The sequence below is a fragment of the Emydura macquarii genome, unplaced genomic scaffold (assembly GCF_026122565.2).
Source record: "Emydura macquarii macquarii isolate MOO-44397 ecotype Brisbane River unplaced genomic scaffold, CSIRO-AGI_Emac_v2 contig_561, whole genome shotgun sequence".
NCBI lineage: Eukaryota > Metazoa > Chordata > Testudines > Chelidae > Emydura > Emydura macquarii.
Window position 1 is genome coordinate 5,365,750 of NW_027130698.1, and position 16,162 is coordinate 5,381,911.

Below are 16,162 nucleotides of genomic sequence, written 5' to 3' on the forward strand. Positions count from 1 at the left end.
TTAATACTGATAAGGAATATGAAAAACAAAATATCATGATCCCAGGAGTTTTCCCACTGCCCCAGTATTTGGGAAGCTATCTCTAAGAAAAAACCCCATGGGGACCAAATTCTGGTTCTGTTTAAAAAGAACAGAAATTTAATTTACTGATATCAGTGGGATCAAGCTTTGATCCTTAGTGCTGGGTAATATTTGATTCATATTCCTCTTTTCTCCTCCCACTAACCTTGTTTGGCGTTCCCCTCCTCCACTCCTTTCCTTCTCCACCACAGATATTTCTTCCTCCCCCCACCTCTCCCCTTTCTTGTTTGGTTTGAGATCATGATTCAGGAATGCCTTTCTGAATGTAACACTTCGTTTCATCATTTGAGCTGGCACCACAAGCCTTAGGTAATACATTTGAGCATGACATAAAAAGTGAGCATCGCAGGCTACCACAGCAAGACACTTGCCGGCTTGAAAGAGTCTGTATTCTTCCAAGTTCACTGTCAAGGTAATGAAACAGACTGTAGTGTTAACCAATATCTTAATAAAACGTCATGTGAGCTGTAATAACAAAACAGCAAAGAGCAGGTGCCCTACGCTGGTTTAACGTGGTCCAAAAGCTAGAAGAAAGAGCAGAGTTCTGATTGCAAAATACGCTGTGTGGAACCATGCAATGTAATTATGTTTCTCTCCCTTGGTAATGCTGGAAGTGAGTGCCACCAGGTGTTCACTGCTGAATATGACACAAAAAATGCTGATTACATTTAGGATCTTTCTTTCTTAATTTATTAAAGGACACAGTGGCCTGTGCTGTAACATCACCGGCTTCACTGGCGTTAGATCAAGGTGAATTTGGCTCACTGCCTCATCTTGCTTCACCGCTGTAGCATGGAACATATTGCTAGTTTTGTGGAGGAGTGGTAGTCACACCATAGTTAAAATGAAGATAGCTTACCATTATAACTCTGTTTTCAATCCCACAGCCCACCCGCTTTACGAAGAAATCAGCCCTGAAATTTTGCACACCATATCTCACTGTAGGGGAGACTCTCTTACTGAGAAGTTTTTTCAAGGGAAAAACAGAATAGTAGATTTAAAGTGATAGGGTCAGGCTCATGGCAGGGTCCCACTCTGGCTCCTTTGTGCCATTTCAGTAGTTCAAAGGGAACACAAATTGGCCAGATTTGGGTCCAGGGATACCCTCAGTGTAAGGAGGGTGTCAGAAGAGCAGCTGTAATGGTTACATGCTGCCCTCACTTAAAACCTCTAATGTAGAGGGCATTAGTGATGCAGGGGACATGGGGACATTGTAGGTCATGGCCAGACCATTTTGGCTATTCTTGGCTGCCAGAGGGGTGTAGCCAATTAGTTAATTTTATCATTTAATTGTGTTGTAGTTAACTCCCATGTTATTTCACGTGTAATCAACATGTGATTAATAGATAAATAGGATGGGGTTATAGGAGTAGAAGACTGGCAAGTATTTAAGAGTGACAAGTGTGTATTAAGGATATAAGAAAGGTAAAGCTGTAATGCAAGACTTACAGATGGAACCTGTAAGATTTTTGCTTAGCCACACTAGGCCACAGGCTTAAGAAGACTTGATCTGAGTGGGTAACCGAAGACTGACCCTATCCAACAAGATCACAAGATTACTGTAAGAGATGTGCCAACAGGTGATGTTTCATAAAAATAGATCCCAAGACACCTGATTGTAACATCATGGAAAGTTCTGTTCTGATCGCAGGTTACTCTGGAAATAGGTTGACGAAAATATTAATAAGATGCTAGTAAGGGAAACTGTGAGAACAAACTATGGCAAGTGGGGCACCCCAGAATTTATGGAAATTTAATCTGTAAAGCATCTTGAGATACTTCAGGATAAAAGAAACTGTATAAATTGAGGGTTGGTTATCATTGTCACATGCTTTTCTTGGGAAGGAAGGTTTTATTCGGCTTTTCTTCTTGGCAGGGCAGGATTGTGGCACAAGCTTTAGATCTCTGGAATTTGACAATGAATGATTCAATGCAAGATCAAGTGATACAATGAGCTATATGTGGTCTATGACATGAAGCTGTAACTTTATGCATCATGAACCCACAGGAAGAGACTACGTCACAAGGCTTTGTTAGCATCTCAAAGCCTGGTCCTGACAAAGTGGTCTCTGATATTTTTTTTGTTTGCTTTGTGCATAGCAGACATTAGGTGGGACAGTTTTTGGTCCCTCTGAAGGGTAAAAAAGGTTTAACTAAGGCATCAAAAAGTCAGAAGGAATCCAGTTAGCCCTTCTCACTCAGACTTCAGATGTCATCGCATACACTGGATTTAGGTTACTGTTTGGGTTATTTTTACAGCTAAATTTAAATAGGATGACACAGGTTGGTCATGCTGTTCTACTGGGACAGTCCTGAACAGCACAAAATATAACAGACATGAAATGGAGGATAGGTAACAGAAAACGGGTGGGAGGAAACTGCTCTTAAACAAGTCTTATTTATATGGAATAAATAGAATGGCACATGGTCTAATGGATTTAGTGGGCAGGATAGATGGGTCAGGAGGAATGATAAAAAGTTCCTTTTTTGATATGTCTAGTCTGAAGTGGTGCAACATCCAGGAAGAGGTGCCTGGTGGCAGGGGGAGATGTGGGATTTGAGGAAGGGCAAAGGTTCAGCACAGATGTAAATTTGATTGTTACAATTTCACCAGTATTAAAATTAAGTGCCTGACCCTGAAAGAGATCCGATCACTTCCGGATGCGATGACTTGCCTGCTCCCCGAGCTGCAAGTGTCCATCTGCCCAGTCCTTTGCTTGCTGCACCGGCTCCCCACTGATGACAAAGATCAAAGCTTCCACTTGTACATTCAACAACTTATGTGGGATTGGCCTGAGCCAAGAGGCTATCTTGACCTCCTACAACAGTTACGATCCACTGGAACAGCAACACCCAGCTGTGTGAGCATGGGAGAAAAGTTTACTAGTCAGCTGGTCCACCACTGCAAAACTTTTAACTGAGATTAGAATGAGCCTTGGTGCATTCAGAACAAATTGTAAAACTCACTCTCACGAAGAGAACAACTCACTCTCATGAAGAGAACAATTCTATTCAATAGAGATGAGATGAAAAGAAACATAAGGGACCAGACCTCGCAGTGCCTTGCACCATCATCTACTTCTGCATGCTGGGTGTAAAATGCTACAAATCAGAATGGCAGCTTTTCATACTCACTTTGCATAGGTGTAAATAATCGTGCAAGAAGCGAGGCAGATTTGGGTCTAAAATCTTTTGGAAATCTAATCTTGTAAATCATCCAAATACCATTGATGTTGAGTATTACATGCATGTGTAGAGGATAAATTTGTGAGCCATGATACATTTCTGTGCGTATTGCTAGCCATCCATCTACAGACAGCATTACATAGCATGTGCCAGATGTAGGCTTCAGGAGGGGAAACATGAGATGGGTTTAGGGAGGATTCTTGGATCCAGGCACTAAATTCCAAAGAAGCGCCTGTTGCTCTGTATGACTAAGACATCACAGCTAGGGCCGACCAGAAAACAACAATCCATTTGATATAAAATGTCAAGTATTTGAAATTTGGTTTTGTTGCACTGTGAGAGTGCTCTCCCTCTCTCTAGAAATTCCATCATGAATCCACAAAACCTTCCAGATGAATTTTTCATTGAAAGTGATACATTTCCATGAACATTTTTGGTTTTGATGAAATGACATTTCAGCTCTAATAACAATGTTGACTGGACCCCTTCTGGAATTAATTTGTATTGCTGCAGGGGAGGTAAGAAGGGAATCCATTAACAAGAAAAAAATCCCAAGAACAGTTAAATGCTTTTTTTCTTCTCGTTTTATGTCCTCTTTCCTGGCTTTTATGTGTTTTTAAATTTCTCCCGCAGGTTACAGTAGCTGTGCTGAATGCTAATAACGTAATACTTGATGCAACTACAGGGTTCATTTTTTAGTTATTCTTTCCCTCAAATATTGAAAACTCCTCTGAACTATTTGGAGTAGATGTGTCAATTCATTGGATTATTTTGGAGCACCTGAATGGTTCAGTAAATGTTACTATTTTAACAGGTATTCCTTGCTAATTTGTTTAGCAAATATTTAAAGTATAAATTACTATTTCATAAAAAATCCCTAATGAGGGGGATATAAAAATCTTTATTAAATGCATTAGTTCCATTGCACGACATTTTATTACATGATAGACTGAGAATAAAAATAAAATGTATATTTTAATTAAATGAATAATAACATGAAAATTCTTGGCAAAAGCAGAATTATTGCAGACAGATATTTAATCAGTCTTTCTTTGGAAAAATGCATATCATAGTAACTTAATTGACATCCGTATTATGCTTTTTATACAATATGTGCTAAATTTGTGTAATCTGAAATTTATATCATTCTGCTCCTGACAATTAGCGCTGAAAGAACTGACAGTTTTTCACTTTATTTATATCTGTGTAAATGCCAACAGTCAGAGAAATTCTCTTTAACAAAAAAAATTGGGATGATCTTTCTTTTGAGAGTGAACAGAGAAAAAAAGATAATAAAGACTGTTGTCTGAAACCCTGAATTTAAGGGTCTTAGAGTGTGAGATTTAAGTATTTGCAGATGGTTGGTTGCAATATCGTGACTTACAACATCTAGTAGTAACATCTGCAAACACAACTTCCTTTCCTGAGTCTGTCCTGCCCTTTCTGCCATGGCTGTCTATTCATCTGTTGTGTGTTGCCTAAATCAAGGGTTATGGGCAATGTGGGGAAAATGACTGGTCTGTGTTGTTTAGTACAGTGCTATGCACCCTTGCTCAGTCCTTTGCTTCTGAAGTGGCAGGACTAGAAAGACTGGGGAGACATTGGGCCATGTCACTGCTGAGGGGTGATGGCAAAGAGTGCTTTGCATAGCTTGAAGGAATGAAGATGTTACTGGAGAGTAACAGTGTTGATGGCCTGCAGAGGGGTATGTTCATTCTGGTTGGCAGCTAAGTCATACACGCAGGGATAGGAGTTGGGACTTTCATCTCCAAAACCAAAGTCCCTATCAACTGAAATAAGAAATTCTCCTCTAATGGCTGGCGAGATCTGAAACAGTTATGCAAAATTCCCTGTAATCTCAATCAAGTTCATATCCCCAGCTATCTGTTAATTACACTGAACATGTCTTCCATTAGCAGAAAACTCTGGTCATCTAAATCTGTTCAGTGTCCACTGTTACATTTGATAACTGAGGATGGAACTGTCCTAGAGGTAGCTAATGGAGACTCCCCTTTACTTCAAACAATAGAAGATTGTGGCTTTGGATGTGAAGGTCCTGGTTTCTGGGCTCCACCCTGCATGTGTATGATTTAGCTGCTATCGTAACAGTATTGCCTGTCTGTGTATCTCCTTCTGGAACCTTATAGATTCTGTAGCCAAATTTTCAAGAGATCTTAGCATCCACTACTGGGCCAGATTTTCAAAAGAACTAGGCAAAAGAACTGAGCTGTCTTGAAAATCTGATCCCACATGACAAGAAAACTGCTCTACACTTGAGAAGATGTGGCATTCCTTGAAACAGGAGGCAGTCATACTCATGTACACTGACTGGTACATTGCACCATTCTGATTTGCCTGACAAGGGGTCTCAGTGAAATAAGAGGGTCTGAGAATGAAAGATTCTGTGGGAAGGTTTTAGAATATAGCTTCCCAAGTGGGTGAAAAAAATCATCTTTACACGGAGTTCCTCCATGAACCCATGTCTACCATTCTCTGGGATGATGACTTCCTATCACCTTCACTAACACATTCTAGTATTCCGTTGACTGAGTTCATTGCAGTAAGTTCACCCAAAAACTTATTTATGTCTTCTGCATGCATCTTATTAATAAGCAGAGAAAAAAAACCACACTCGAATTTGGCTTTTATGTAAGTAAAAACAAAACAAAAGTACAGCAATATAAAAAGAAAATGTCCAGTGCAAACACCTTTGATGTATAGTAGAGATCAGTACACGGTTCCTTAGAACAATGTTTATAACGCAGACTGCAAAATCCTGTGATAATAGGAAATGTTATCTGGGTGTTGTTTACAACAGAATCTTTGGCTGTGGCACTGGAATAATATTATAGCAAACTTTTCCTATGGGATAGCAACACCATAATTACACATGAAAATCTTAAAATATAAGTATTATTAGTAAAAACACTTTAATACAATCATCAGTAGAACCTCACTAACTTGCATTGAGGACTGGATTTGCAAATTATGATTTAGTGAACAAATACAATAATAAAAAAAGCAAGGCTAAATCATCCAAAAGGTACGTTATCCATATAGGGCCTGATCCAACAGTCAGTGGGAAAACTCCCATTGGGCTTTGGATCAGGCTGATATTTGGAAAGTGTAGTATAATTGAATAATCAATGATAGTGTCCTACTAAATGTTGTGTAGTATATTTTGAAAAAGTAGTGAAGTACTAGTAATGAGACCACCCTACAATGCCTTGCTATTAAATCTTTGCTGAAAAAAGCCTGCTGGCTTTTGTGCATCAGTTATGGGGTATGTGGCTTTGTGAAATGCAAATCGGTGATGTTCTACTACACTGATTTAAAAAAGACGACTTTAGTATTTGGATTAGCTATTGTAATATAAAATCCAATCTTAAATCAACAGATCAGCTAAACTAATTCCTACAGAACCTGCAAAACTGGGTACGTCATTGGCGGGACCCTGCTCCCATTGATCTCGATGGGAGTCTTACATTCGTGAGAGTTGGAGCCAGCCCATTGTCATCACTTGCCTAGATCCTGAAAAACATACACATGTGCTGAACTGTGTGTGCTTGCATTCAGTTGAATGGGATAACTCCCTACTGGGCATGAAGTTAAGTATGTGCACATGTCTTTTCAGGATCAGGGACACAGTGGCTATGATACCCATAACTTTGCTTATGCTCATGCCTTGGTCTTATGAACAGACAGTAGAGTACACATATACAATAGTCTGGTCTGGAAGTCCCTAATATTTTCTTAGGTGGAAAATACCCGTTTTACAGTACCTGTTTAAAAACAAAATTCACAGTAGTGAGACCCTTTATTTTTTTCCCTGAAATAGCTGAATTCCTTCAACTATGTTAAAAAGAAAACTCCTAAAATACCAATGCCTGCTTAGCCTGTAATAAATGTGATTTGGTTGTTGCAATCCAGTGAGACCTATAGTTCTGGAGCCTTAACCTTCCCCCGGATCTGCAGGTTTCCTGCCCTGCAGGGTGTATTCCATTGAATAGCACTGAGATCCTAGTTAGAAAAAATACTTTTTTCTTTCCTGAGGATAAAGAGAGATTTTTAATACTCCAGGACTGTGCCAGAAATCCACAGTCAGGCTTTTTAAAAATGACCAATTAAAATCACTCTATTGGTCTTCTGAAAATTGCAGAAAGTTCTGTCTTCCTCCAGTAGCCTATTTTTGGAGTGGAAGGGTAATTAGAGAATTAGGAAGAGGGGAGAAATCATGACTCTCTTTGACTATAATGGAATCATATTTAATATTAAATGATGTTCTTGCCCTCTGCTGTGTAAGCAAAGGCATGGATTATCCATGTAAGATGGTTACAGGAGGCATGGCAGACTTGGGGTGGAGGTGGTTACAGGTGCCTCCATAATATGTTCCTTCCCAGAGACTCTAGACTCCTTCATTTTTAATTTCCATTGATAAAAGGGGGTCTGACTGCATGGACTGGGGAAGTAATCAAAGCCATGCTGCTGTAGGCATAAGCATATACATGGAAAACTTTCACTAGTGCTGGGCAGTAATGATCCATAAGACATGCTCTGTGGAGCCCATCTGTGGGTCATAGAGCACTAGTGTCAGTGGGAGAACCAATGTGCTAGCTGGGCTACCCTTGCTGGGGGAATGGGACAAGAATGTTTTTGGTTTCTAGGATCACAGTTACATCCTGTGCTGTTTGTGTGAAGAGCTGTTGATCCGCCTTTTGCATAATTGGTTGCGTCCTGGCTTTACTGTCTGTCTCTAAGGAAATAACACAGTTGATTTGAACTTAATACACAAAGTCTTCATTTGGCTCCAATCCGTAAAGCTCAGCTAACATTTTAAATCTGGGACCCCAGTCATTTAGAAAGTCATAATTGATATCTGAATCTGAGGACCCCGACTCCAAAGAGCTAAGAGATTCTGCAATGGACTCAGCACCTTCATAGCCATAAATATGAAGGGTGTCGTATGGCAGCAAATCCCCATCATTGTCAGCTTCATCCTTCTTCTCCTCAATCATAATTGCCATTTCCCCAGTGCCAGACTGTCCAATTCCTGTTGGCTTCTGGACCTGTGCATACAGACAGGGCCCAGTCTCCAGGTTCAGTCTACATGGTTTCCTGCCATTCTTGCGGACGGAGTTGAGCACAGACACATCGTAGCTGGTGGTGTCCATTTCACCACCACCTTCTTCATCGTAAGTGACGAGTTGCTCATGGATCTCTGCCACATTCTTCCTGAGAACATTCAGATCTTTCTTATGCCTCTTTCTCAGAATGATCAGCAATGTGATTACTGCAGAGAAAACATATCCCAGCAGTTGTAAAGAAAGGCAAATATAGGGAAACTCAACATTGTTAAATTTTAAACATCTAAAGTTCTTTTGCAGGCAAAATGTTAGCTAATAACATTCAAAAGAGAATTTAAAACATTCCTAATATAGGGTTGATATGTTCAAAAAGGGGCCTATTTTGCATTCCATCAATCAGCTTTATTATTGATTTCTTCACTAGAACTTTATTTTTACAGCACCAAACTGTTAGTCCTCGAGCCTGAAGTCCTGTATTCAGTGACAGAGATCAGGCAACAACAGTGCAAGGTTTCCCGATGCTGTCCTGCTGATAGGCCTGAGCCCTGACCTGGAGGGTATATCTCTAGCAGAGAGACCATAGTTCATCCTTCATAATCCCCTCTTTTGCTGAGGCTGATTTATGGGTGTGGCTTTGTGATGTGGACACCTGTCCAATAGGAACTGAACTTGGGCCATCCAATCATTTAACATAGGCTATCAAACAATACCCACTTTCACACTTACCAGTTCATGTTAAACTCAGACTGATGACCTGAGGTGAACAGCTCCATTACCCAACCATTCCCCATGTGTCAGCCAGTTCACCTTAACTGTGATATTTTTTTTTAACATTATGCATTCTTATGCCACCCAAGTTACAATCCTGGATACTAGCTTTCCATCCACAAAAGCTTCAAAACGCATACATCAAGTACAGCAGCCCATTGTTGCTCCATTACTGTATTATGCAATATCACTTATACTGGTGTCTTATTGCACTGTTATGTGTTGTGCCCATACCAATTCAGTCTTTTGAGACAGGGACCCTGTTATTTTTCTGGCCCAGATTGTCTCATGTACAGCTCCATTATACCTAAGGTGCTAAAATAAAAACTATTAATACATGGTGAAATGCCCACTGCTCCTTAGTTACAATACGATAACTATTCTAATAGGCCAAATACAAAGTAAATGCAAGAGTTTACTGAATGTGACTGACTCTTTAAAATGTTCCTGTCTTCTTGATTCTGGATAAGCACAAAGCTTCAGATGCCCCAATTAGAAAGAACATGTCAAAAGTAGAGTATGTTTGAAATCTCAAATATTTACCAAGGATTGTGAGAATGCAAATAAAAATTGCCACCAGTGCCTGAATGCTAACTCCAACTTGCTTAGCTGCTTCTTCGCAAAAAGTGAATTCTCCTTTATCATCACACTTGCAGACACTGATGGAAAGTGTGTTGGTGCTGCTTAGCATAGGCTTGCCATTGTCAGAGATGATGACAGGCAGGTAGTGGATTTTCGCCAGCTCACGATTAAACTGTCCATATTTGACGGTGACATTAGCTGTGTTATCTGGAAAAGATAATGACATCTAATTAAGAGATAATCTCAATCTTTGACATTCTTTATAGATATCAAATATTTGGCACAATCCCCTGAGGGTAATTGAGCTTTTAAGGAACCCAGAAAATACTTGGGTGGGCATAAGCAATACTTTATCTACTGAAAAAGCCTTAACTTGTTTATAAATAACAATAGCCCACTTGGACCCATCACAGGTTATCTCTGTAGCTTTCATCTCATGTTTCCTAGTGCCTCTCTTTTGCTATTTGCTGAAATCCACTGAGGGGATACACTACCGTGATTGTCAACCAATGTGAAGTTGCTATCTTCGGTGGTCAGGGAATATTTGAAGTTAACTCCAGGCAACATTTCATCCTTGTCAGTAGCTGAAATCCTGATTATTACCTATAAAGATTCAAAAGTTCATAATTTTCAGGTATGCACTGCACACAGTGGTAAAAACGCTTGTTGTGTAATGCAATAGCTTAGAGCAGGCTGGCCCTTTCATGGACCATTTGCAGTAAGAAGTAGTGTGAAGAGGCATGGCTCTAGAGGAAGCCCTCAGAGAGGAGCAGTGCCTCCTGTCCTTCACAGTGCAATAGGAGTAATTTGCTTAAAGCCTGCTTCAAAGAGCTGCTGGTGTATCTATTCCCTGCCTACTTACTCTCTGTGGAGAACATCTGATGGCACAGCCTCTCTTCTCCCTGCAGTAGCAGGTGCTAAGAGCCAGATAGCTTGAATCCTGCCACACAGAGAGGAAAGGGATTTTCTCTCCTACTCCCTTGAATGGCTGTGTTATGGCCAGTTTGTGATTAACCATAAAGAGAATAAATTAATATACATTTAAATCTTGTGGTATTTTTCTAAAGTGCCTAATGGATTTAGGAGCACTAATAACAGTGACCGTCTGAGACTTCTGCTCCTAAATTCCTTGCTTGCTTTGAAAATCTCCCCCTAAATATTCAACACGCAGAAGACAGCTACTGCATGTATGGCAGATGAATAATATATATGACATGAACTATAAATGATATAGCAAAAGTATTTCAAATCAAGTTAAAGGTCAAATACTGCCCCTGGTGTACACACACCGCTCCTATCAAATGGCATGATCTGGCTCTAAGACTGTAAACTAATAAAAATAAATAAATAAAAAATTACATGTAAAGGCTGCAGCTGCATCTCTGAGGAACCCATGACACCTAAAAATACCAACTCTATTTGTGCACACACATTGGGTGCTGATGAAATTTGCAATTTTAATGCAGTGATAAACATATTTTCTCATATTTTCTCCTACCTATTTAACATAGCTCAGGTTTTGCATGTATGCATATTAGGTAGATGAAAATGAATTGCTGGTGCTAATTGCCACCTGATAGGGTTAACTGAACTGTAATGTAATGGCTAATGTGCATGCATACTGCCGACCTTCTGCTAGGTGGGAGGAAGAAGGACTGAAGGCCAGCAATGCAATGTGTGTGTGTTAAGCGATAGAGGTCTGTACTGTAGCAGCAAAAAGTCTCTAAGCAGACATGTCCTGAGTAGCTCAGAAGTCAGTGCAGTAATTGAGTATGGAGCCACTGGAAGCATATGCAAATCAGTGTTTAGGATGAGCAAACAGGATAACTCTTACCAAAAGAAGTTTTTAATTTGTGGTTGAAGGTATATAGTTAAGTATAAACGGAAACGTCCCTCTCATGTGTGACCTACCTTTCCCGGTGCAGCATTTTCACACACTTTGGGCTCGTAAGGATGAGCAAATTCTGGAGCATTGTCATTTTTATCAAGAACCTGGATATAAACTTGTGCATGTGATTCTATGTCAGACAGTCGATCTGAAATGATAAACATAAAATAATGGAGGATTATTGTTCAATTGTCTAGCAACTGAGTCCCATATAGAACCTTTGTCCTGTGCTTTGCATCCATTCATGGAACTTTTGCATAATAAGCGTGGACAGTACTGCATATCACACTTTGATGCATTTACATTCTTTCTGCTTTTAGTTATTAGATGTGAATTTAGGCCCAGATTTGTTCCTGCCCAGAGATCTGCTAGTTGGGATCGCGTGGGATGGGGGAAGCTGGTTATGGCTCCTTGATTCACTGTGCTGGACTCTGGGTAGGTTATAGCAACCTAGGGGCTGCTCTAAGGTATGCCAGCTGTCTATAACCTCAAAGGAATGTATGCCAGTTGAAGATTGAGTTGAGTTGGCCATACCTCCTTCCCACTTGCTCCTTGGCTCTTATGGCAGGATTGAGAGCTGCTGAAGGGTCTGGCCTAGGAAGTCGTTATAATGGCTCCACATATGGATGTGAGAGGGCTTTTGCTCCCTTTGTACTGTGGGAGTAGAATCAGGCCAGATGCTTTTTCTAAGATTTATGTTGGAGATTAAGGCATAAAGACTAGTGATTTCAAGGGATTCTTTGCATTTGTACTGAAGGCTACAGTGTTAATTCTGGTTTCTGGATTCTAGCTGGAGAAGACTTATTGAGCAGCCTTGAAATGAAAACATGCACGTATTTTACATAATCTATACTTTACCTTTTAATGCTGAGCAGCCAGTGTTCTTGAGCATCATTAAAGTGCCATATTGAAAGTTACATTCAGCAAATCCAGTAGAATGTAGGCAATGTGGATTCTTCCTCCCCTGCTCCCCCAATGGTAATTTAGCTTTAGTTTTACTACTACTTTGAACTAAGAGGAAATTATTAAAGGTGAGATTGCCTCTAATGGTGGACTGTAACCAGGCCACTTACGAGTGAAGTTATGCAGGGCTGCTGCTGGCCCAACATCTATGTAGTGGGATTCGTTCTGCAACCTTGCATGCTTTGGAGGGGGAGCTCTGTGCCATTCCTTCTTAAGGAGGTGTGAATGACAGTGATGTGGCAGGCTCTGGGGCTGCCTCTGGGCAAATCCATTTGCCTTAATACACTGGGGGAGTGGCTGCTATTCCAGACTACTTGCTGGGTGTCAGCCACACACTGGCTTAAAGGTAAAAGGGAGAAAGAGAAACAAGGTATATTCTGGTTTACGAGCTGAGTGAATTTGCATAATAATAATAAGCCAAATTCGGGAAAAAACACACTCCGCTCACTTGCTGGAGTAGACATTGTTGGATTTGAAAGTTTGCAATGCAAAATCATTCTAAGGCAAACGTAGGAACTTTTGATTAAAGGGGTGCATTAGCTTGCGTTGGCAGGGTTTTATGGCTTTTTCTTCTAAACTACAGTCATTCAGAAGAAACATACTGATTTTTTTTCTCAAATGAAACAGTTTTCTTCGTTAACACTTACTGTCTGCCATGATTTCTTGGGCTGCTACAGTTAGGTTATGCCAGGCACTGGTTTCTCTGTCCAGATGTTTTGAGATGAAGATATCTCCACTATTGGATACTTTGACATAGTCCCCACTAGGGCTGGATCTTCGGAGAATGTATCTGTGTTTTGTTTAAAAAGGATAATCCTCAATGAAATAAGAATGTAACAGAGTGTATAATATTTCAGTTACTTAGAGCAGAAGGTCTGAAAGTTGTTTAAAGTTGTATGATAAACTGCAGATCTGATCATTTGCATTTACCATGCACTTTGATGACCTCACCTGCAGTCTGCCCATCCTCTCTTCTGCACGACTAACATTTTAAACAGCTTCAAACACATGTCAGAGAAATATTTTCTTCTATTCTAGCCCTCCCCATCATATAGAATTTCCCCCCAAAACTAGGGGGAAATAAAGTAAGTCGTCTAATATATCTTATGTCAACTAGAACATTTTCCAAATTTGCTGTTATATAATTTTATTTCAGTTAACTCCTTTGCTGATTTTAGATTAGTTCACTTTGTTTTAATTTTGAAGCATATACATGCAAAGGCAGTAGTTGCAATATAAAAGATTGCAACAATAATTGAACATACACAGAGTGTAAGACATATAGAATTGTGCATTTTCACTTGTCTGCTAATCTGTCTAGGCATAATGTGCATGTGCTATCACAGTGACTGTAGATGGTATCTGCATGTGTAAATGACCAGATACTTAACTTCTGTGCAGTTATTGCACAGGGGTAGTGACTGCCCATGCAGATTATGCATTTTTGCATATGCAGTTCTGACAGTCTAACCAACTTCCTTATGTCCTTAAAATGGTTGAAAATTTAACAATGTAGTTTGCTAGAACTGGTGTAGTATCGAGCATCATTACCTAATTTTCCGTTTTGCTGCATCAGGATCTACTGCCAAAACTGTGCCAATTGGGTTTTTTGGGAGGTAGTTTTCATCTATTTTATAAACATATGCTGACTGAGAGAAGATTGGAGGCTCATCAACATCAAGAACTTCAATGGTAACTGCCGCAGTTCTGTTTAGCCTATCAGGCTTGAAATGGCGCATATTAACCGTTGGATCAGTTGCTTCAATGTCAAACTTGTACTCTTTTGTTTTTTCATAGTCCAGTGGCTAAATGAAAATATAAACATTCTCAGTAAGTAATAAAAATGCTATATATGCAAACTAAAGTACTCTACTGGAATTTGTGATTTGGAAATGCTAGTATGTTGTACCAGAACTAATTATCAGAGAATCCTTTATTCAGTGAATGTCTCCCATTTTCTGTGCATATATTATTTGAGCAGTTTGATTCTTTTTTCACAGATCTAGTCTTTATTCAAAATTCAGCACATAAATGTTTAGTCTGTAGAGTAATTTTATGACTACAGCCAGCAACCCAGCCAATAGTAGTATGCCCAAGGTCTGATGGTGCTCTGCCTACCAAAGAGAGGCTGGCCGCGATAGGCCTCTCAGCCAAACTTGCTCACTGTATGAGCATTAGTACTATATGTGTGAGAGCCATTGAACTCGAGGAGATATTTGGACTTTTTGCCACAAGCTTGGAGTGGTGCAATATTATCCGTGGTTTAAGGTAACTAGAAAAGTCTGGAAGTCAGCATGTCCAACAGATGGTAATTTAATTTACAATTAAATGAGAATCGGCTGGTAGCTTTTTTTTTTTCTTTTTTTTTTGGGGGGGGGGGGAAGGAACGGGAAGGGGGAGGGCAGTGTAGGGTGTGGGTTCAGAATTGTTTTTCTGTATACTCTTAGCATCTTCAAGTGTTGTTTTTTTTTAATGGTTTGTTTTTTTAAATGATGCATATTTAGGGCAGTAGGAATGCTGGAAATTTCATCTTATGCCTTGCTGTAATTTGAACACACTAAGCCTATAAAATGTGTATATTCATGATTCCTACTGGAAAACTGGTTCACTTTGGAGGGACAGTTGATAAACACACTGATAGTTTGAGCAGCTAGGCATGGGCCTGAATGAAAAGCTTGACCTGACCTGAACATTGGAGGAGAGAGATGTCACAGCCTGCCCAGGAGTCAAGAAACGCCCTCCCCACTCCCCCCACCATGTCCAAGTGGCCATGAATGTTGAGATGCTCATAATCTCTGAGTTGGTATTCCATCTCAAGCATTCAGAAACCATGTAACAATTCATCAGGATTAAGAGATTTTGATAATAAATAAATTTGGGTCTTTTTCTTTGCCTTCTATTTTTTGGGTTCACATTTTTTTTCTTTTCTCTTCAACTATAAATACTAGACACCTATTTTTAATGAAATCTCAGCTTTCCCTGCAATCACATGACTCCAAGATGTGAGGCTTTAAGAAAAATACCAGCTATCCCTAATTTTGCTGGTTGAGTACATCTCCACCTTGCAGCTAGTGTAGGGGTAGACAGCAGTGCTTGAACTATGAGTTATTCCTCATATAATACACAAATCTGAAAAATGCTAATTAAATATTGATATAGGTTTTAAGATAATGACTGAACATGGTGGCAGTGACAATGATCTTGTAGCTGTTACATAAGCATTGATGTTTTGCCTCAGATGACAATGCATTTCAAACTTATCCCTGAGACATAAACATGGGGTCAAAATTCATTCTTCTGGAAACTCCTCTGCTTCCAGTGTATTGCACCAGGAATGATTTTTATCCATTACGTGCATCACACGATGAGCTGAGACTTTAAGTGGTGTAAGTCCCAACTCAGACCTGGGTATGGGTTTTCCCCCACCACCACCTTCTTCCAGATCATGTGACACAGAGCCATGTCTGCTCTGTCCACTATGGAAGAGGTCTGCAGGGAGTGGGAGATGCTGAGAGACCTGGGGAAGAGCAGCAGTTTGCTGGAGATGTGCTGGGAATTGTGGTATTAGCGGCTGTGAAGCTCTTGTTATGCTCAGCCAATGAGAATCAAA

The 16,162-nt window shown here is 40.0% G+C and overlaps 1 protein-coding gene across 1 annotated transcript in view; it reads right to left on the minus strand.

The window, feature by feature from the left end:
• Window positions 1-4,184: 4,184 nt before the first annotated feature.
• CDH5 (cadherin 5) overlaps window positions 4,185-16,162 on the minus strand; it is a 47,663-nt gene continuing 35,685 nt past the window's right edge. Inside the window, exons 7-12 of the mRNA XM_067540106.1 lie at window positions 14,104-14,357; window positions 13,200-13,342; window positions 11,613-11,737; window positions 10,196-10,304; window positions 9,663-9,908; window positions 4,185-8,557 (exon numbers count right to left, since the gene is read on the minus strand). Of these exons, the coding sequence (XP_067396207.1) occupies window positions 8,049-8,557; window positions 9,663-9,908; window positions 10,196-10,304; window positions 11,613-11,737; window positions 13,200-13,342; window positions 14,104-14,357 (1,386 nt within the window). The 3' untranslated portion in view covers window positions 4,185-8,048. The remainder of the gene's footprint in view (window positions 8,558-9,662; window positions 9,909-10,195; window positions 10,305-11,612; window positions 11,738-13,199; window positions 13,343-14,103; window positions 14,358-16,162) is intronic.